The 21,298-nt window shown below is 44.8% G+C and overlaps 1 protein-coding gene across 1 annotated transcript in view; it reads left to right on the forward strand.

The window, feature by feature from the left end:
* LOC117720486 (membrane-associated guanylate kinase, WW and PDZ domain-containing protein 2-like) overlaps nucleotides 1-18,470 on the forward strand; it is a 94,265-nt gene extending 75,795 nt beyond the window's left edge. Inside the window, exon 5 of the mRNA XM_034518948.2 lies at nucleotides 16,829-18,470. Within this exon, the coding sequence (XP_034374839.2) occupies nucleotides 16,829-17,391 (563 nt within the window). The 3' untranslated portion in view covers nucleotides 17,392-18,470. The remainder of the gene's footprint in view (nucleotides 1-16,828) is intronic.
* Nucleotides 18,471-21,298: the final 2,828 nt, after the last annotated feature.

Consider the following 21,298-nt stretch of genomic DNA (forward strand, 5'->3'; position numbering starts at 1 on the left):
AGCAGTGTCCTCAAACGCAGGCAACTGGAGCAAAGTCCTTCTGATGCTTACTTCTTAAGGTCAACCTCCTCCTGTAGACAAAGGAAGAATAAAGAAACTTCATTATTTGACATCAGAAGAAGCTTAGAGGCCGTGTCCCCAAGTTGAAAATGGGGATTGAGCTGGAGATACTGACTCAGTGCCTGGGACGCAGCACTTTGGAAGCCGAGGCAGGAGGATCAAGAGTTCAGGATTACCCTTTGGCTGCATAACAAGTCCAAGGCCAGCCCGGGCTACATGGGACCATGTTTTAGGAAGGGAAGAAAGAAAGAAAATGCCTGCCCCTAGTTTAAACAAACAAACAAACAAACATTAGACTTTCCTTTTCTACTGGCTCCTATAACACTATATCGCTGGTCTATGGGAGTCTGGTAGCTGTAGTTTCCTCTGTGCCTGACCCTTGCTTTGCCATGGATAGCTCTCTGAGTAGGAGATGTGGGAGGAACAAGAAAAGTTACTTTAAAATAATGTATTAAAGGAGCCACTCCAAGGAAAAACCAGCAGGTTGTGGGGTCTGTAGGCTCTAATCTCAGCCCACTAGCTGAGTGCTAGCTTCCCACACTGGTAAGAGCCAGGCTGCTCTGACCACAGGCCTAGCAGAAGCAGTGGCTTTTGCTGTGCTGCCACAATCACTGCGTCTCCAAGTCATGATCTTGGTGGGTTTGTCTTTCATCTTTTTGAACCATGTGGCTTCAGGGGAGAAGTACAGGGTCTCTGGGACTAAAACAAAAGCAGTCTTGAGTCACCTTTCTTGCTTCCCCTTCCCACACACCTCAAGCGCTCCAGGCAGCCAGCAGATCCATCTGGGAGACAGCCGAGACCAATGAGACTTCTGAAAGCTACTGGTGGACCACTTTGTGTGTATGTACAGGGCAGCAACAGCTTATTCTGAGCCTTGGAAATTACCTAGTGCCCCTGCATGCACAACTTAGCCAAAGACCTCTAACGCCTCCCCGAGTTTGCCTCTCTCATCTACGCATAGGGCAGGCTGGGGATGCTTTACCAGTCTAGGCCCACCAAGGGAACCCAGTGAGGTGACCTGACCAACACAAACAAAGTGAAGGAGAGCTGTGTGATTAGAAGGTCATCAGGGGTCACTTGGCTGCTTTCTAGCCCGTTCCTCCACTTACTCTGTGCCCTGAGCATAAAGTAGAAAAGGCTGAAGTCCTGCTTGCTTACAACGTGACTCAGGATCACTAATCCTCCCATTATGTTGTTTGGAAAATATATTAAAAAATATTCCCTATCCTCTAGCCCCAGCAGGGCGTCCCAATGTCTCCAGAATGCTCTAGCCAAAGCAGTCTCTGCATCGATTATTATGGTTGAATATGACTTCCCCGGTCAACTGTGTATTCGACTACCAGTGGGCTGGTCACAGCTCTTTCAACGAACAGAACCGGATCAACAGGTCACTTAGAGGCTCATCCCTCAGAACCACACAGACTTAGAAGTCTGAGGTGGCAGGGGGCGGGGGAGGGTAGCCCTCCACAGAGGCGAGGCCAAAGAATTAGCAGTGCCTTAGATATTCATCCACTGGGTTCAGGGCCTTGAGGCAGAGTAGCATGAGCTCAGGCCATTGCCCTTGGAAGCCAGTCACATTTGTCAAGCAAGCTTTCTAGGTCATTTGTTTCCAGTGCCTTCAAATTCCTCTGGCGTAATCACGTCCCTTTTGTCAACACAAAGCGATTCTCTCAATGACTCAGTGGGATCATGCCACGGGCGACCATTCCCACTTATTATGATTCATTGCCCGTTCAGCACCAACGTGCCAGGTACATTCAACAGAAGATACACATCGAAAAAAATGTTTTGTTCTTCCTGCTCTGGAGACCTACAAAATAACAGCCACCCACTCAGGGGAAAGGAAAGATTACCCACGCTGCCAAGGGTCGATGGCTAAGGACAGCTGGAGAAGGAGCTTTAATTTTCCAGCTGACAAAGAACAGGATTCTTGTATTGCAATTGGTCCTTCCACTGACCTAGAACACAGAGTAGTGTGATTACAAAGAGGGGACTCCTGGCTTTCACCAAGTCAGCAAGGCAGTTGTCACTGCTGCATGAAAGCACAAGAGGCAAGAAGCCAGTGTTAACATCCTTTGTCTCCTGCACTGACCCTCCACACTGGCATTTTAGGGTCTGAATAAATGGTTATTTAAGTGAAGCATGCTTGAATAACTCTTCCCATTAATAATGAAATCTACAATTTAGGATCTGAGGTTGGGGGCAGGGGTTCAAGGTGGCTGTTTTAACTCTTGGGGAAGAGCCCATGTCAGTGTGTGGTGATGTAGGTGTGGAATACTGTGTGTATACTGGAAAGAAGAGAGAGGGTGTGTGACCATGTGGAAGGCAGAGGTTAATACTGGGTGTCTTTCCTCACCCCCTCCACTTTTATTTTATTTTGTAAGATTTATTGATATGTTTATGTGTTAGTTTATATATATTGCATTCATGCCAGAGCCTGTGGAGCCCAGAAGAAGGCATCAGATGCTCTGGGACTGGAGTTACAGGCAGTTATGGGCCACTTGATATGGGAACTCATCCTGGTCCTCTGTAAGAACTGTAAGCATTCCCAACCTCTGGGCCATTTTCCCAGACCCCTCCACCTTTAACCTCTCATGGAGCCTTAAGCTCATCAGCTGAGCTTTAGGGCCCTCCCTGCCTCCAGCCCAGAGGTCACATCATTGTTAAGTCTCCCTTGTGGTGTTGCAGTGAAAGGAAGGAGAAACTAGGTACTAGCTACAGAGTCTGACCCAGCTGGAAAAAAAATCTCAGGAATATAGCCACTGGATTAATAGACTCCAAGTTGCTTGTTATGACAATAACCAATTGACTAAGTTTTTAAAAGTCTCATGTGTGAATATTAGAATCATTTGTATAACTTATGATGCACGTAGCATGGGTACCACTCTCCAGTGGTAGATGGGAAGGCATGGTTTCCACCCTCCTGACTGATCTGTCCTCTGAATGTCTTCTTTACGATGCCAATTCCAATAACACAGCAGGAGATATGCTGAGTTAAGAAACCCACTAAATAAAACAACATGCCCTCTTTGGGATTTAGAAGCACAGATTGGCCAGTGAAGCAAAGACTCTTCTTCAGAGACTCGGCATGGAAAGCACCCACTGCTCCCAGCTGTCTTTTCTTCCTCAGCTTCAGTTCAAGTGCCCCCTACTGCTCCTGGAATGATCTGACCACTACCAAGTCTTTCAGAATATAGCTAATGCCATTACAAATGGTCTTGTGAACTGCTGATGTGGTCAAACTTGCTTCTCACTCAGGAGTCCAGGTTCCATGAAGATAGGGAGGCTGGGATCATATTTCCTGCAGTGCCTATTTGGTCGGCCCTGCCAATAATCTATCACTTGTCTTTGATGACCAAGGCTTCAGTCTTTAGTGATTCGCTAACACCTGCATGGCAGACTTCACAATTCTATGGTCTACAAATGAAGGAGCCCCACCCCAGCTTCTTCTCCAGGCACTTCACACCTCACCCTGGAGTGTTAATGAAAAGCTTGATTTCACTGTGGAAAAAAAAAAAAAACCGAGAGAGGGCTGGATTATCTTGTTGTGTGCCATTTGCAAGAACTACTTAAAAGAGAAGTTAATTAAAATGAGAGAAATGATTTTCCTGCCAGATAGAATTGTAACCAACCTAGTCTTCACTTAAGACCTTCTCCTAGGGAAGGCCTCCTGGAGCCCCTAAATGAAGTTAGCACCGCATGAGATGTTTCTGTAGTGTTTTCTCTTTGAACTTTCCTTTTGTGACACACCACAGTTGGTACCACTTTCCCCAATCTGCCTCTTACAGTAAGCCCCGCAGCAAATACTAAGAGCATGACTGTCCCCATGCCCAGTTCTTAAGTGCTGACTTCACACACTTCCTGCAACAGAGTAGATGCTCAATTTTAATTAACTACAAGATTAATGGTATTTCTCCACCTAAGGAGGAATCAGACTTCTGCTTCCTGGTACCAATAAAACAATAAGGAACTCCATTTGTTGACCAAAAAGCATCTAAAATGACTCCAATAGAAACAACACACATTTAGGAAGTTCTAATTGAAGTATAATTTATTTGTCAATATCAGTGGATTGACTCACCTGTTTAGATAAGGAGGAGAAATTTACCATTCTTATTCTCCTGTTTAAAAGCCTTCTGGATCTCCACTGTCTAGGGTAAAATTCTGAACTCTCTACCTGCCTTCCAAAGCCCTGGTCTTAGCACACCCCCGGCATACTGAGCCTGCTTTCGAAATGCTCTCCCTACTTTCCGAGTCTAGTGCATCATTACTGTCCTTTCAAACACAAGCTCCAGCTTTGCTTGCACCCCACGTACTCTCCCTGTGTCGCACAGTATTACCGCCACTAGGAGCTCCAGAAACAGCACACTGAGTCCTTATAGAGACTCAGTGAGTGCCTCTTACTCACCTCTCAGGTCTTCGTGCAAGTCTGCATGCTGTTTCACAGAAACACCCAGAATCTGCTCTCTGAGTTTTCTGCCTGAGCTTCCACAGCTGCTTCCTGCTCAGACTCGATTCTATCCTGGAATCTGTCCTGCATTTAGCAGCCACACTGAACTTCACTTCCTGTTTTCAGTCACTGTACAACATGGTGCCTTTTATTGTGATATTTACACATGCTTGAGTAGCTTTGTGTTTTGATCATATTTGCTTCTATCCACTTGTTCTCCTTTCTGCCCCAGCCCTGTGCCCTTTCTCCTCCCAAGTAATCTCTTCTGCTTTTCTGTAAGATAGATAGATCTATAGATAGATAGGTCAATAGATGGATAGATCGATAGATAAAAGATAGACAGATAGCTACATTCGTTCTGTAGTGAGAAAAGATGCACCCCCTGCTATTCAATCTGTCTCCCACTCTTTTCTTTAGACTATTTTATCCGCTATAGTCACTTTCTGCTTTCATGGCATTTTTTAACCTAGACTTTTGCATATGAAAGAAAACATGCAATATTCATTTTTTGAGTCTAGTTTATTGTGCTTAGCATGATGACTTCCAAGTCCTTCCTTAACTCACAAATGACATAATTTCATCCTACTTTATGGCTAAATAAATTCCCCTCTGTCGCTCTACCCCCCACCCACACACAAGCATTTTTCTCTGCCCATTCATTCATTAACATCTAGAGTAGTCCTACATCTTGGCTGTTATACAGTAAGTAACATGGCTGAGTACAGTAAGAAACACGGATGTGCCGGCATCTCTGTGGTACACTCACTTAGATGATGTCTCAGTCGGGGGGGGCTGGCTTACAGGCTCAGAGGTTCAGCCCATTATCATCAAGGTAGGAGAATGGCAGTATGGAGACAAACATGGTGCAGGAGGAGCTGAGAGTTCTACATCTTCATTCTAAGGCAACCAGGAGGAGACTGGCTTCCACAGGCAGCCAGGATGAGGGTCTCTTTCACATTTTGTGAAGCTTGTGCATAGGACCTCAAAGCCCACCACCACAGTGACACACTTCCTACAACAAGGCCACACCTCCTAATAGTGCCACTCCCTGGGCTAAGCAGATTCAAACCAGGACAGATTTCTTTGGATAACCCAGGAGTGGCATAGCTGGATCGGATTATAATTTCATTTCTAGTATTTGAAGAGCCTCCATATTGTCCAGTAAATAAAGTTTCCCTTCACACACACACACCCCAGGCATCCCTACCAGAATTTGCCCACTGCTGACCTTTCTTCTAGATACTCCTTGCACAGTCCTCCCTGTGTCTGAGGCTTCGAGTTCTTTCCCCACTCCGTCCTCTGGCAGTTTTAGTGGTTCAGATCTTAGAGTCTTCAATCCATTTGGAGTTGGACTCCAGTGGATCTGGAAGGAAGGGGAGCACAGGGCAAATGGGACCCCGTGAGATTAAAACACTGCGCAGCAGAGGAAGCGTCAGCCAAGGTGAGACATTGGGACCTAGTCCCATTTCTCTGGGTGTAGCCACCCGCTATTGCAGACGCTGTGGGCAGAGCCATCTACTGTTGAAGATACCACATTTCCTCTCACATGTATTTTTGTCATCTTTGTCATCTTTGTTAGCTGTGTCTCCGTGGGCTTCTTTCTGGGTCCTCTATTTGACTTTATATGTCCATTTTTGTGCCCAAACCATGCTATTTTGTTACCATGGCTCTGTCACATAATTTGAAATTGACTATTCTGCCTTCGGCATTGTTACTTTTGCTCAGGAGTGCTTTGGTTATGGGGCATCTCTCATACTTCCCTGAGAATTTTAGAAATTTTAGGGGCTTTAGGTATATGATAACAAACCTTAGGAGGCTGAGGATAGAGGATTGCTTGGAGTCTGGGGCTAGCCTGGCATACATAGTGAATTTCAGGACAGTCTGGACTATGCTGTGAAGTTCTGTCTCAAAAACTAAGAAACAATCTATAATAAAACAAATCCTATTTATAATAGTTTTCAAATATGTAGAGATTGGGAAGCAGTGAAGCACACCTTTAATCCCAGCACTCTGGGGCAGAGGCAGTCGCATCTCTATGAGTTCAAGGCCAGCCTGGTCTATAGAGCAAGTTCCAGGATTATTATCAAATACCAAAATTCCAGCTATGAATGGTGTTTCTCCATTGTTTTCTTTCTCAGAAAGTGTGTGTATACTTAGAGAAACCACTAATTTTTGTTTGATTTTAAAACCTGTTGCTTTTATCTTCATCCAATCTGAGAAATCCAAAGTCTTTGGGGTCTTTTTAGTACAAGTTCCTGTGGTCTGAAAACACAGAAATCTGACATCCTTCCCTATTTATCCCCCTCTTCCTTCTTCCTCTCACTTTGCTGTGCTAGCTTAGATCTCGAGCACCACATTGAATGAAAGTGAGATTAGGCACTGTGTTCTCCTGACAGATCTTAGAGGAGATGATCTCAGTTTTGTCCCCTCCAGTATGTTAGCAAAAAAAAAAAAAAAAAAAAAAAAAAACGCTAACATACTATAACTATAATCTATAAGTTATGCTTTCATTATGAAAGGATATTCTAAAATCCACATTAGCCTTCTTAAATGCTGTTTCTCTGCTTGAAACTATTCCATGGTTTCCACTACCTTTAGAATGTAACCCACTCCTGTGTAACCCACTGCCCCTATGTGATGTCACCTGTTTCTTCCTCTGACTTCCAGACTTTGTTGTTCTGTGCACATACCAAACTCTGTCTCCTCAGCATCTTTGCATGCAGTGTCTGTGGCCAGGATAACCACACACTCCCTTCTCCTCTTTATTCAAGTACCTGCTTAATGCTTAATGCCGCCTTCCCACCCCCTAAACCAGCACCGGCACTCCATTGCTAAACTTCATTTTTCTTCTTTGCACCGATTCATATGAAACTTTCTATCAGCACTTGTTTGCACATTCATTTTCATTGTCTTGCACTATGGTGGAAAAGCCCAAGAAAATAGAAACGCTACCATTTCGCGGGTCCATTTTCAGGGTACAGACCTAAGTAACACAGAAAGCAGGGGCTGACTTTGTTGACTTTAAAAAACAAGATGAACAGAGAAGCTGGATACTGGGTCAAGGGATAGGAAAGAAAAGAAAGGCTTCTAAAAACTAAAGCTGGTGGAGTTGAAGCGAAAGTTCTGCACTGATGATCACCGGCTGCTCTTCCAGAAGACTCAGGTCCCCTTCCTAGCACTTCACAGAGGCGCACAACTGCCTGTAAATCCAGTTCCAGGGAACAGGCTGCCCTCTTCTGGCTACCCTGGATATGACATGCACATGTTGCACAAACACACATTCACGTAAAACATACATACACATGAAGACAAGAAAAAGGGAAAGAAAATAAATAATAAAACTGGTTATGAATTAAGCTGTCTTACGACAATCTTGCTAAGGTATGGTATCAAGATTGCCTAGGCTGGCTCTAGACCAAAGGCTTAGCTCCCACCACGATGTGGTACCAAGATTGTACAGGCTGGCTCTAGACCAGAGGCTAGGCTCCCGCCACCCTTTTTACTTTTTAATCGGACCAAAACATTTAAAAGAGGGGCATGCGCTTTGTCTTCAGTGGCCATATTGACAGAGAATCACCTGTGGCACAGACAATGTGGGCTTTATCCTAGAAGGGCTTTCCCTGTAATCTTAGTCCTGAATTCTAGCCACGAACCATGCCCAGTGAAGCCAACAGCCTCTGACGAAGATAACTGAGTCATCTTCCAGGTGGGTGTAAATTTAGTTAGAGCTGGGGAAGATCCTGGAGTAGCTCACTCCACTTCCCGCTTTGGCAGGATGGAGCAATGACTGTTACCATCCGTTCTCCTGCCAACAGAAGGTGGCCGATGATTTTCTGCTCTCTGCCACTTCAGACGGGACTGCATCTCTGTGGTGAAGACCATGATGCTGGAAAGGCTTTGAGATTAAAAGTGCCTTCTAAAGATTGAAGTCAACCCCCTTTGACTCAGATTCTTCTAACTCTGAAAACTTGGAATTTATCACAAGTCAGTTTCATTGGGCTGAAGCTTCTCGGTGCAAGCCATGGAAGGAAGCTACTAAGCCAAAAAGCGGAGGAAGCATGGGCAGAGAGTGTGACCCGGATGGCTAGTTAACCATTGCCACCAGGCTTCCTGCAGTCCTCAGCACTGTTATCCTCTCCCACTTTTTAAAAATTGAGATGTAATTCACACACGATAAAACGGACCCTTTCGCATATATCTGTGAGGTATTTTTTTAAAGCCATAAAATTATATAATCATAACCACGCTTGGTAATACACAACTGTAATCCCAGCACGTGGGAGGCAGGGGCAGGAGGATCAAGAGGTCAAGGTCATCCTCAGTCATATGGCAAGTCTAAGGCCAGACTAAGTTCCCTGAGAATTGCCTCAAAACCATCAGCAAGTGAAAAAGAGCCATTGTGTTGATGAACTCTCAACAACCATGGAGGACTGTCCTGGGTTTGCACATCAGTAGTTAGTCAGGCTTGGATACTGAGGTAGTTTCTACTGACATATTCAGGGTAAGGGGAGTCACTGACTCCATACTTGTACCCAGTAGTGACCCCACTAGGTTCTAATGCCTAATCCCAAACCAGTGATCACACAGACTCTCCTGTTTAAATTAGATGTGACACTAAACAAAGAGGAAAATCCTAAATGAGGAAAGGACGGGATGAGGGATTGATAGAGGGGATATGGGGAGGGATTGATAGACAGGAGATGGGGAGGGATTGATAGAGAGGGGATGGGGAGGGTTTGATAGAGGGGAGATGGGGAGGGATTGATAGAGAGGAGATGGGGAGGGATTGATACAGGGGAGATGGGGAGAGATTGATAGAGGGGAGATGGGGAGGGATTGATAGAGAGGAGATGGGGAGGGATTGATAGAGGGGAGATGGGGAGGGATTGATAGAGGGGAGATGGGGAGGGATTGATAGAGGGGAGATGGGGAGGGATTGATAGAGAGGAGATGGGGAGGGTTTGATAGAGAGGAGATGGGGAGAGATTGATAGAGAGGAGATGGGGAGGGATTGATAGAGGGGAGATGGGGAGGGTTTGATAGAGGGGAGATGGGGAGGGATTGATAGAGGGAGATGGGGAGGGTTTGATAGAGAGGAGATGGGGAGGGATTGATAGAGAGGAGATGGGGAGGGTTTGATAGAGAGGAGATGGGGAGAGATTGATAGAGGGGAGATGGGGAGGGTTTGATAGAGAAGAGATGGGGAGGGATTGATAGAGGGGAGATGGGGAGGGATGAGGGGAGGAAATGGTAACCATTATGCTTTATGAACATGTATGAAATAGTCAAAGCTGTCAGTGTTACTAATAATTTTAGAACCACAAAGTAACAATTATGTCCTCACTATCATGACCCAAATACAGATCAGTCCCATAACCTCTAACAGCATCTTGGTCTCCTCTCCACCAGAGTCAAGCTGTTCCCACCCAGCTCGCCTGTCTGAGAACCTCAGATAAATACACAATCACCTCCTGAATTGGACACTTTTTTCATTTAACAGAATACATCTGAGATCTACTTGTGTTTGTAGGTGCATGACTAATTTGCTTCATTTCATAGCTGAATAAGATCCCACTGTGCTTATCCATTTGCCAGTTGATGGACATCTGCGCTGTTTCGTTGACGGTAAAATTCACCATAAAAAATATGCCAAAATCAAATTCACAATAAAAATCTGCATAAAGGTCATTACATGAATATAAGTTTTTATCATACTGAGACAAGTCAGTTGTATGATGAATAAATGTTTAACTTTTTAGGAAACGGCCAAGCTACTCTCTTAAGTACACACATTTCCACCTACAGTGCAGAAGAGGACCCACGGCTATATTTTCAGTTGCACTGCTCTTTAGCCAGTAGGGAAATGAGTGGCTTCTCCTTAAACCCTTAACTGTCATTTCCCTACTAATGATTGACTATCTTTCTCATGTGCTGATTTCCACTCAATTACCATCTTGGTAAAGTGTCAATTCCTACCTTTCCCTCACTTTATAAACGTAGGTTCAAACTATCAGCGTAGGAGCTAGTGTCTGTACGTGTGAATGTCATGGTCCATATACCTCATTTCGTTTGATCTTCACTACCTGGGAGGGAAGGAAAACAGGCTTTATTCCATGTCTTGAAGAGAAATGGAGGCTGAGAAGGGTCCTGTGGCTTGCCAGCTTCACACGTGAGACAGAACTAGGGGCCAAAAGCAAGACTTCCTAATTCACACTCTCCTCAACTTGCTGACCCAGCTCCTCTAGAAGACAGGCAGGGCAGGTGATCACTCTTCCAACTGACTCTCAACTCCTGAAAAACTGCCTAATGCCTCACCTTCCTTCTCTGGAGCCTAACCCGAGCAGATGCTTAGGGGACACTCTATTAACAAACTGTTTGCCCCTGACTTTTCTTCTACCTCAGGGATTTTTTTAAGTCAGAATCTTTCTTTGTACTATATGCTGCCTAAAACTTGCAAAACTAGCTTCAAACTTGCTGCAATCCCTCTGCTCCACCTCCCAAGTGCTGTAATTCCAGGCATAAAGCACTTCACCAAGTGGTGAGAGTCTTGGTGGTTTGTTTGTTTGTTTTTGCATTTTAAGTAGCATTGAGGACATCCTCTCTTCCTGCACTGCTTTTGCTGTTCAGAAAGATTAAAATCAGGCTCTGGCCTTGGGCTCTGCGTTACGGTGTTGTTTGCCCGGATTCTTACTTACTAGCTGAGTGGTCCTGGCAAACTTCTTGATTTAAGCTCTAGTTCTCTAACTAGTGGGATAACAAACCATAGTTCCCAGAAGTGCTATAAGAATTACAATGTAACGTACAAGATATGCACAGCAAAGTACTAGCGCCTATAAAGCTTTCGCTGGGTCCCAGTTCCATCATTAGATGCCCTAGCCCACCTTGAGGATTGCCTTTCTACTTGGGGGGATCTGAAGTGGTGCCTCAAGTCATACTTTCAACATGAATGTGGGCATGAAGCTTCAATAGACAGGTACAGTCACTTTAAATGTTACAATGTTATAGCACCTTCTGATAGTGAAAGTGAAGTGTGTGTGTGTGTGTGTGTGTGTGTGTGTGTAGGCCATTACCAACAGCTTTGAACTGGAAATAGTGCTTTAGAAATGACAGAAATACCATAGAATAATTAATCTGTTCAGAAATTATGAACATACATATTTTCCAATTATATTTTGTTACAAAAAGTGATGATTGAACATATTCAAGTGAACCTATATGGTTTGAACACAATCCTTGCAAAGCTTTTTTTTTTTAACCAAGTGACTTTGAACTAATGATCTTTGATCTTAATTATATTTCTATTTTCTCTAATATTCTAAATTAGAAGTAAATGGATGTCAATAGAGCCGCATCAGTATTCTCTAACCCCAGACACTTGTCGCATCCAACAGGAAACAGTATAGCAAGAAGTAGCCTCAATTCCATATATCACTTCATAGGACAATTTTAGCCAGTTAGAAGTAAAAGAATTTTTGTGTCAAATTCAATGTCTCCAATATCTAACATATTTTCAACTCAATCCTGGCCCAAGGAGCCCAAGGAGTAAGAAGAATAGTTTCAAATAGATAGCATTATCCCTGCCTCTGAAAGATCCAAGTTTATTGTCTGTTGAATCCTGCCCATTTTTCCAATATTTTTACAGCTCAACACTATAACAGTAATGACTGTCTGTCTGAGTCCAATGTTCAGATAAATGACATTTCAGAGTCCCTATTGGGAAAACCAATAGATCTGCTTCTGATGGCCATTTCAGATGCAAGTCTCTGTTCATCACTCCAGAAGAGCAATGGAGTCCCCATTCTCAGTAAGAACTAGACACAGCAAAGGCACCGAGCAAGGACGCGCTTGGGAGACCATTCACCACCCTTCCCCATTACCTACTAGCTTGGTCGTGCAGCCCTTAATAAGTCACCTAACCTTCATACCACAGTGTCGCCCTCTGTAAAATGTGTCAGCCTGGATGTGTGATGTGAGTTCAGTTCAGGGTGTCTGGTACCTCGCTCAGTGTGTCTCAGCCAGCACTGTGAGTGATGTTAGTAGTGGCACCAAACAGAAATGCTGCTGCTATTATCTTCCTGAGCATCGTAATCCGGAGGCATGCCCTAGTAGTGTCCTGTGCTGAGCTGTGCACCAATCAGGATAAGCAATGTAGAGACCCAGGAATTGAGAGGCTGGCCAACCTTGAGGCCAAACGGGAAGCCTAGAGGCTATGGTAAAATAGGAATAGATGGCAGGTTCTCTTTCTTCTACCACACTCCCTGGGTCCCTTCTGAGAGTCTCCCCACCTTAGTCCGCGGCCAAGGTTAATAGCAACTCTCTGTGGCTTGTAGTCAAGTGCTCAGCCACTGAGATGTACCTCTATCATCCTCCCTTTATTTGAATTATGTGTTCCTCCACCGTACAGATTTTTCTTTTTACTGAAGATAAAAGCCATCTGGAAAGAGATTTACTGCAACAAGCACTGTATTCCTTGCAGGTCAGATCCTTGGTTACTATCATTTTGGTGATATTTCATAAAGCAAGATGTTGAAATACAGTCCCTGTATAAAACATTTACAAGGAGGTTTTAGTGTGCAGGTGTATGTACATGCACGTGAGCATGCATGGATGTGTGACAGTACATGAACACACAGGTGTGTTTGTGTGTGTGTGTGTGTGTGTGTGTGTGTGTGTGTGTGTGGTATATACCTGTGGAGATCACAAGGCAACTGTAGAGTTGGTTCTCTCCTTCCATCTTTACATGGATTCCAAGTGTTGTACTAATTAGCTCCAGGTATGCACAGCGGACACCTTTCCTACCAAACCATCTCATCAGCCCAAGGAGATTCCTTTTAATCTGGGCATATAAAGTGAATTTAGTTTGTTAATTTGGTGCTTTCCTACAAGATAACTTAAGAGACCATATATCTTTTAATTCAAAAATAAATGTGTGTACATAATCTGTATTATATATAAAAATGTAAACTTGGGCATTGATCAGTATGCATTCTAGAGGAGATAAGATCTTAATAGAAACGAAAGTAGGGGGCAGTGGCGCCACACGCCTTTAATCCCAGTGTTCAGGAGGCAGAGGCAGGTGGATCTCTCTGTGAGTTCGAGGTCAGCCTAGACTACAGAGCAATTTCTACAACAGCCAGGGCTACACAGAGAAACCAAGCTAAACAAAAGAAAGAAATGAAAGTAAGAAGGAGAAAAAAATGTGATCCTAACTTATGGAGAGGATCATAAGCTGTTTCTCTTGCAGCGTAGCTTAAGACATTTGGCATCTATTTTGTCTGTGGTCCTCTTGAGAACATTCCACAGCACAGTGGTCAGTGGCCACAGGGATGAGCTCTGAGCCCAGCATGTTTACGGAAATAAGTGGATGCAGTATATGAAGGTCAATACACAGAGGTATCCTCTGGAGTTTACACTGAAGTATCTCTGGGTTCAGTAAGGTAGGAAAGGGAACACTAATGAGGCCAGTTCTGTTTTAGCCACTGTGCCTGGGACATTGTTTGCACAGAGGGACTGCAGAAATCCCAGCAGCCCACCGGTGGCTCATTTTCAATGTCATAGGACATGTTTCTGCTATAGTTCCTGTTAGAACATCACGGAGAAGATGTTGTGGAACCATCTTTCTCAACCACTTCATAATGCACATAGTCACCCACCTCGGCCCGTGCTGTGCCCATGACCACACACCTCAGCCCAATGCCCGGCCTGTGATCACACGCCTTGGCCCGTGCCTGTCCCATGATCATACTCTTTAGCCTGTGCCCAGGAACAAGAAAGAAAAGAATGAAGGAGGGAAAACAGAAAACATGGCCCATAGGAACCAGAACTAAGTTTGAGTAATTCTTTCTCTATACATCCTGGTGTCCTGAACACTAGCATTTGAAAGACTGGAGAAGGTTCTTCCTGTCCTAGTTCAGGTCACCTGACGCAGTGGTGCCCACTGAGGTGCCCTGTGGCGCTTGGCAAGCTCATGCCTGTGTGGGTACTGCACGCCCACCACAGAACCATAGACTGTCTTTACTTAGAAATTTTTAAAAATGCACGTATATCGATTCCTACCTCTGAAATATTTTACTTTATTCAAAGTTAATTTTAATTTCTAGTTGATATTTTTTAATAGGTGGTAGCTTAGAACACAAAAACTTTTCATTTCTCCTTCAGTTAAGTATTTAATTGCCTATTAAAATCTCTTGAAAAAAAACTTTCTATAGTAAGGTTTGTATTTGTAGACAAGGCCATCTTCTGGCTTATCGTAAAAAGGTAATGGAGATAGGAAAGTGAAAAAGGACAAAAAATAAGGCTTCGGTGACGATTCCAGGGCAAACCAATGCCAGCTGCTTCCATGTGTGAGTTAATCTTTTCCATGGACTGACCAGAACTCTCCTGTTCAATACCACGAATGTGGTTAGTAAGACTTCGAGTACTTACAGAAGAGTACTAAGTACTCAGTACTCTGTTGGGAGATGGAGCCGGTCCCTTTAGACAGGATGGCCACTAAAGTCTGTTTCACTTGTTTTGATCTTGTTTGCACATCAGTAGGCTGGGACAATTTTCTCACTCAGTAAAAAGGGTAAAGAAACCCAAAATGTTTCTCTCGGGTGCTCGTTCTGTAATTTTAGTCAAGCTACTTACCCTCTCCCTGCCTTCTCCCTGTGTCTCAGAAGTAATCTAAGGCCAGCTAATTGACTCAGCCATATGTGATATAATGGTGGGAGAAAGAGCTATTAACACATAAACCGCCATTGCCACAGTCCTGGACAGGAATTACTATTGCACAACCCCCCTAGGTCTTTTGAATGTGTGTTTAATTGTTTATGGCAGTATTTTCCTATCTTGAAAAGTCGCCACTTTGTGTCGACTGCTCGTTTGGTTTTTAACTGTAGCCCGCAGTAGGGTTTCCCACGGAACGCACCCACTGATTCCAGCTTATTCCTAAGGTAACCAAGAGTACTTGGTTTCCGATGTGAAAAGATTCGTGGACATCAGTTTATGGAGCGAAGGAAGATGATGCTGTACCCAGAGTAAGCTATTCAGATCTCACAGCCAAGGAGAAAGTTCCTACGACTAACTTGATAGTTTAAAGGTGGCCAGAATTGTTGGGGAAACAGAACCCCATTATCCCCTCTTTCTCCTCATCTAAATCATCACCACCATCAGAAGTACTATATAAAAATTCTCAGCTTTAAAACAAAGCAGACTCCTGGTATTCATGGGCTGGATCCACTCAAGGTCACTGACCCCTGTTACAGACCCTAGATAGAAATGCAATCAGTCTTACGCCCGATGTGGGGCTAGGGAGGGGCTCTCAGCTACTAGTGAGCGGAGAAGAATCTTCAGTCCATCAGAATTCAACGTGGCTTCTTTGTGTCCCACTCATATACCCACTCCTTAGAGAAAATAACAGTCTGGAATACTACAAAACGAGATTTTTCAAAGGTCGTGAGACATTTTCCTAACAAATATCAAGGGTTCCTGTATTGAATTTCCCTGCTTTATTTTGCCTTAGGGTAAGGAAAATTCTAGGGTAATGTTATTGTTCGTGGTCATAACTAACTCACTGAATCTTAATACATCTGTCCCCTACTTATATGTGTATATTACTTTCAATACTTTTTGGAAGTAAACAGTGAATCCTCCATAGATATAAAGCTAGACTTTCTAGAAACTTCCATTTATCTTAGTCTAGGAGCCATCCGTGTTAAAACCACCAAAAAAAATAAATAACTAAAGACAATGATTTTCTTTTTAGGGCAAGAGAGCAATGATAGTTTCCAGATGAATCAATCCAAATCCCAAGATTATTAGGCAACTGCCGAGACTTATGCTTTGAGCGACACCTAATGGTTGAGAAGATCGCTCTCCCAACTCCTTTGAGGAGGGCTCAGGTCCTGGCTCCCGCTTGTTAATCACCTCCCCAGAGTTGCCTAGGGCCTACTAATAACAGAGAGAAGTACCTGGTCCCATTACTGGGACCTGCTGACCTGGGTCACTGGGCAACTTGTATTTTCATAACCACCGCGAAGTCTGAGACCCACTGATTTATAGCCAGGTCAGTGTCCATGCTAGGCGTGACCCCAGACGACAGAGCAGACTGAGGCAAAGGGATTAGGGCCGAGCTGTGCCTCGAACTCTTGGGCACTGGAGGCCCCGGGTCGGGTGGGGGACAGAACCCCTGGGCTCGGCTGGCTGCCCTCTGGGCAGCGGGGGTGTGGCGGGGCCCTTGAAAGCAGCCCCCTGGCTGCCAGCCCGGGTTCCGGGCGAGGTGGGTAGCTGCAGCGCGGCGACGTGGCGCGCCCTAACGCCTGTGCTTCCCGTCCGCAGACGAACCCCACGCCTGGAGTGCTGCCGCTGCCGCCGCCCCAGGCCTGCCGGAAGTAGGCGTCTCCCTCGAAGACATCCTCTCTCCATTCTCTCCATCACATCCAGCCCCACCCTCCGACCCTTCCCACCAGATAGGCCCAGACCCAACTTGGGATATCCAAAGGGAACACGACGTTAGGAAACCAAAGGAGCTTTCGGCCGGCGGCCAGAAGAAGCAGCGCCTGGGGGAGCAGAGGGAGCGCTCGGCGAGCCCGCAGCGCAGTGCGCGGCCCAGGCTGGAGGAGGGGCCCGGCGGCCAGGGGCGGCCCGAGGCCGGCAGGCCCGCCTCGGAGGCGGCCAACGGGAAGGAGGCGCTGCGCGGCCGGCGCGAGGGCCTCGGGGCCACGGGCGCGCGGGAGGCCGAGGCCAAGGTGGGCGTGCGCTCGGGGGCCCGACCGGCAGCACGGCCCACGGGGGGCGGCCCGGCGCGCAAGGCGGCGGTGGCGCCGGGGCCCTGGAAGGTGCCGGGCTCCGACAAGCTGCCGGGCGCCCTGCAGCCTGGCGCCTCGGCCGCGGGCAGATGAGCCCCAGAGCGGGGCCCGCCCGCCTCCACGCAGGCCGATCTTCCTGGGTTCCGTCTCACGGCGTTTTAATTTATTTCCACTGTCACACACATAGATCTACACGAGGCGCCGAGACCCGGGAGCACCGGCGTGCGACGCCCGTGGGCGGCACGGCACGGCACGGCGTGCGCGCAGGCAGACCTAAACTGATCCTAAAGCCCCCGGTTCCATGGTGGGAGCTTTGGCAGCTACGGAAGAACCAAAATCACGCAAACATCACAGAGAGACAGTGCAGTGTAGCTTTAGTTTAAAAAGAAAAAGTTCCCCCCACTGCATGAAGGATTTGGATGTCATCCAAATTTTCTATCAAGAAACTGGACAAGTTCAGAGCAATCACAAACTGGAATCTCGCCTTAAAAAAATCAAACTGCACGGAGCAAGCGGAAACTGAGACAAGATTATATCTTTTAATTGATCTAAAGTGTTGTAAATAAATCGTTCTTGACATATCTAGACAGGGGTTAAAGGGTTTCTTTGAAACATCCAGAACTGTTCGCCCATGATATGTTTCCATGGCTCCCCCTTCGGCATCAACCGACGGTATTAGCACCATTCCCTGCCTACTGCAGGATGAGTTAGAAACCTAGTGATTCTTTGGTGTGATGCCATTTTTACTGCCATTTCTGTGGTCAAGTCACATTTCTGTACATTTTCAGTAGTAGGGAAAAAAAGGTTTTAAAAATTGTATCCTAGGGAACAGTTTGCCGTAAGTCAGAATTTTGCAGGTTAGCTCGTAGATCTGAATTGGTTTTCCTCTAAAATAATGAGTTTGATAATCAAAAGACCATAATCTGTTTAATCGAGATTGACAACGCTGCAGTTCCTTCCTGAAAAGGCTTTCTTGTCATCCCAGGCACACGGAGATACGTAGCTGCTCTGTTAGCCATCTTCTATTTTACCTATTTTATTGTCTTATTCTAAAGCTCTCCATTTGCACTTTGACAAAGTATTTGTCCTATATTTCTCAAATTAGAATCTCTAATATTGAAAGCATTATGATAACTAATTTATTTTCATTAAAGAACATGAGTCCTTTGGCATTCCTTTCTGCTTTTCTTATTTGATCTGCCTTTTTGTTTCCATCTGGTTAGCTTTCCCCTCCTGTTTGCTAATGCTTTTGTTACACTAACAATCTATAGACGCCGCCCTTTATGTTCCTGGGTTACCATCGCAGGTCAGTGATTGTCCCTGTAGTGAAAACTGTGAAACATTCACTTCAGTCAGCTATCCATTGGTATTTATTGTAGCTGCACGTATTAAAAGACAAAATGTCTAAAGGCATTTTGCCACGAATATGTTTTGTATAAGTGAGGCTTCAACCCGTCAGATATTTTGCCTCTTACAAGAGTTCCAAAGCAAGTAAGACTCATTCATCCCTTGTGCTTGTCAAGTGAGTAAAAGGGAAGCCAAGTCCACCATGCCGGGTCGCACGTAACTGCTGTCTCAAATGAGTCTCCCCACTTTCTGGGAAATTAAACTACTTAGTTTAATTTCCGTCAGACATAAAGATAGTTGTTCCACAAGCCAATATGGTCAAAAGCCTCACGTGAAGGGCATTGCAGCTTGTAAACGTAATTTCCAAAATGAAACACATTCATCCTAAACAAAAGCACAAACACATGGCGCGGTTTATACTTTTGGTTTAATCTCAATTCGTCTTTCTCCCCTGGACTAGAAATCCAGTATAGTTTGCCATTAATTTATTGACTCTGGGTTTGGACAATGCTTCTGTAGTGTAGCTGCACGTCCTGGTACTGTATCCTCTGACCTTTGTTTTCCATATGTTACAAAAGGAAAAAGTGGAGATTACCCTTGCATAAACTCTAATTTGCACAGTTCACGGCTACTACTTGTGCAGGAATTGCTTTATGCGGCTGTAATCCATAACCCGTGAAGACAGCACATCATCTAAATCTCATTCCAAATAATATTTCTGTGTAGTGTTAGCTGTGAATTTACCCTGTACAGCTGTATCTCTATAAATATAATTCCATGTATTAATAGTCACAGAAAGACTGTAAGTGAGCAACTATTTTTATGAAACGCACCACTATGGATAAATTAACTTTTACAGAAACCTTGTTTACTGTATGATATTCTAAAACACTGTCAAATAAAATATATATCCAAAAATCTTTTCTTTTTCCAGCTATATAAACCGTGTGTTAATTTTAATTTAGTAAGGACCAGAGGTTAATTTATTACTTATTATTATTTATTTGGTTGGTTTTTGTTTTTTGAGACATGTTTTCTCTGTGTAGTCCTGGCTGTCCTGGAACTCTCTAAACCAGGCTGGCCTCGAACTCAGAAATTCACCTGCCTCTGCCTCCCAAGTGCTGGGATTAAAGGCGTGCGCTCCTGCTTCCCATCCACCCCATTGCTCACCCCTGGCTTTTTAAAGCTGCTTTTTCCCCCCCATAGATTTCTATGTATAAGCTTCATGACTGAAATAGAACTTCTTTGACACTTCAGTATGGGTGCTCTGGCAATACATGGAAAGACTGTTTTGGTTTTGGGGGTTTTTTACTTTGGGTTTTTTTTTGTTGTTGTTGTTGTTGTTTTTAACTCAAGGAAACTGGAAAAAAAAAGCCCAGCTAGTGCTGTCTTTTGCTTATATCACTTATGGCTTGGCCATGTGCTTCAGCTGTTGACTGCATTGATACCTTAAGCCCTTTTATGGAAAAAGTTTAGAGTCAGTATGCATAGCAGCAGTGTTTACGTTCAAAGCCAATGGCTGATTCTAAGCTTTGCCTTGCATAGGAGAAAGTTCCGCATGGGTTGTCAGTCGGGGAGTTTGTGGTCCAAGGGAGCAGTCCTCAGCTGCTGCTGCAAGCCTTTCCCTCATTACATTAATGGGAGACCTAAAATTCCAAACCTGTCAGTCTTTCATTCCAGTACTATTTCCTTTATTAAAAAGATCACACATCAGTTTCAGAGGGCAGGAAGTATGAAATCAAGCACTATTTGAGATTGTGCAGTTTTGTCTCTTTTTTTAAGGTTAACATGGTTAATTTACATTTTTAAGAACCAGTGAAGAAGAAGACAACTAAAGCACAACCCTGACAAGCCGCCTGCAGGCTGCAGCTGCCTCCGGCCTACCAATTTGCAACGCTGTCTTGGAACACCAGCCAGACCAGAGGCAGGGAGCCCTGAGGCTTGGATGGAAGCAGTGTCCCGTGCAGAGCCCAGGCAGGGAAGTGGCTCGCCTGGAAAAGCTTCCGAAGCCTTTGCTAGCACAAGGCTCAGCACCAGCAGCTGGCCCACCATTCCTGCAATCTGGCAGATTTGCTGAAATTCAACTGGCTGATGCTTGTGTGGGATCTGGGTATTCTATGGAAGGTTATAGTCTCAGTTTCCCCAAGTGTATAAGCTCATAAACCAACTTGTATGTTCTCCACCCTTGTTTAGTTTTTTGTCTTGTTTTGGGGATTGTTTTTGTTTGTTATTGTTGTTGTTTAAGGCAAACTCACAGCAAAATAACCAAATAGCATCCCTACTCGTAACAGGGTTCTAGACTGAACAGACTTCTTCAGACAACGTAGTCCCAGAGGGTGCCTATAAAACCACAAGAAATGAGAGCACTCTGTCCAACAGCAGGCTCAGAAGCACATCTAGTTCATGCAGGGACCTAATTAAATGTATAGTGATTATGATTATCATTCGTAATAATAGCTATGTTTGTAACCATTTGTGTATAAACAGTAGGGTAACACCCTAGAATTAAACAGAACTCTTGCTGGGCCTTCTGGAACATGTTACCCATGAGACACAACCCTCAGAGACTCTGCAGCAGCTCAGTTTTGCATCAGTACAGCTGGGGAAGGTTAACTGTAAGTTCTAGTAGAGTTTCGTTGTTCTGAGGGCTTTG

The sequence above is a fragment of the Arvicanthis niloticus genome, chromosome 15, assembly GCF_011762505.2.
Source record: "Arvicanthis niloticus isolate mArvNil1 chromosome 15, mArvNil1.pat.X, whole genome shotgun sequence".
Classification (NCBI taxonomy): Eukaryota; Metazoa; Chordata; class Mammalia; order Rodentia; family Muridae; genus Arvicanthis; species Arvicanthis niloticus.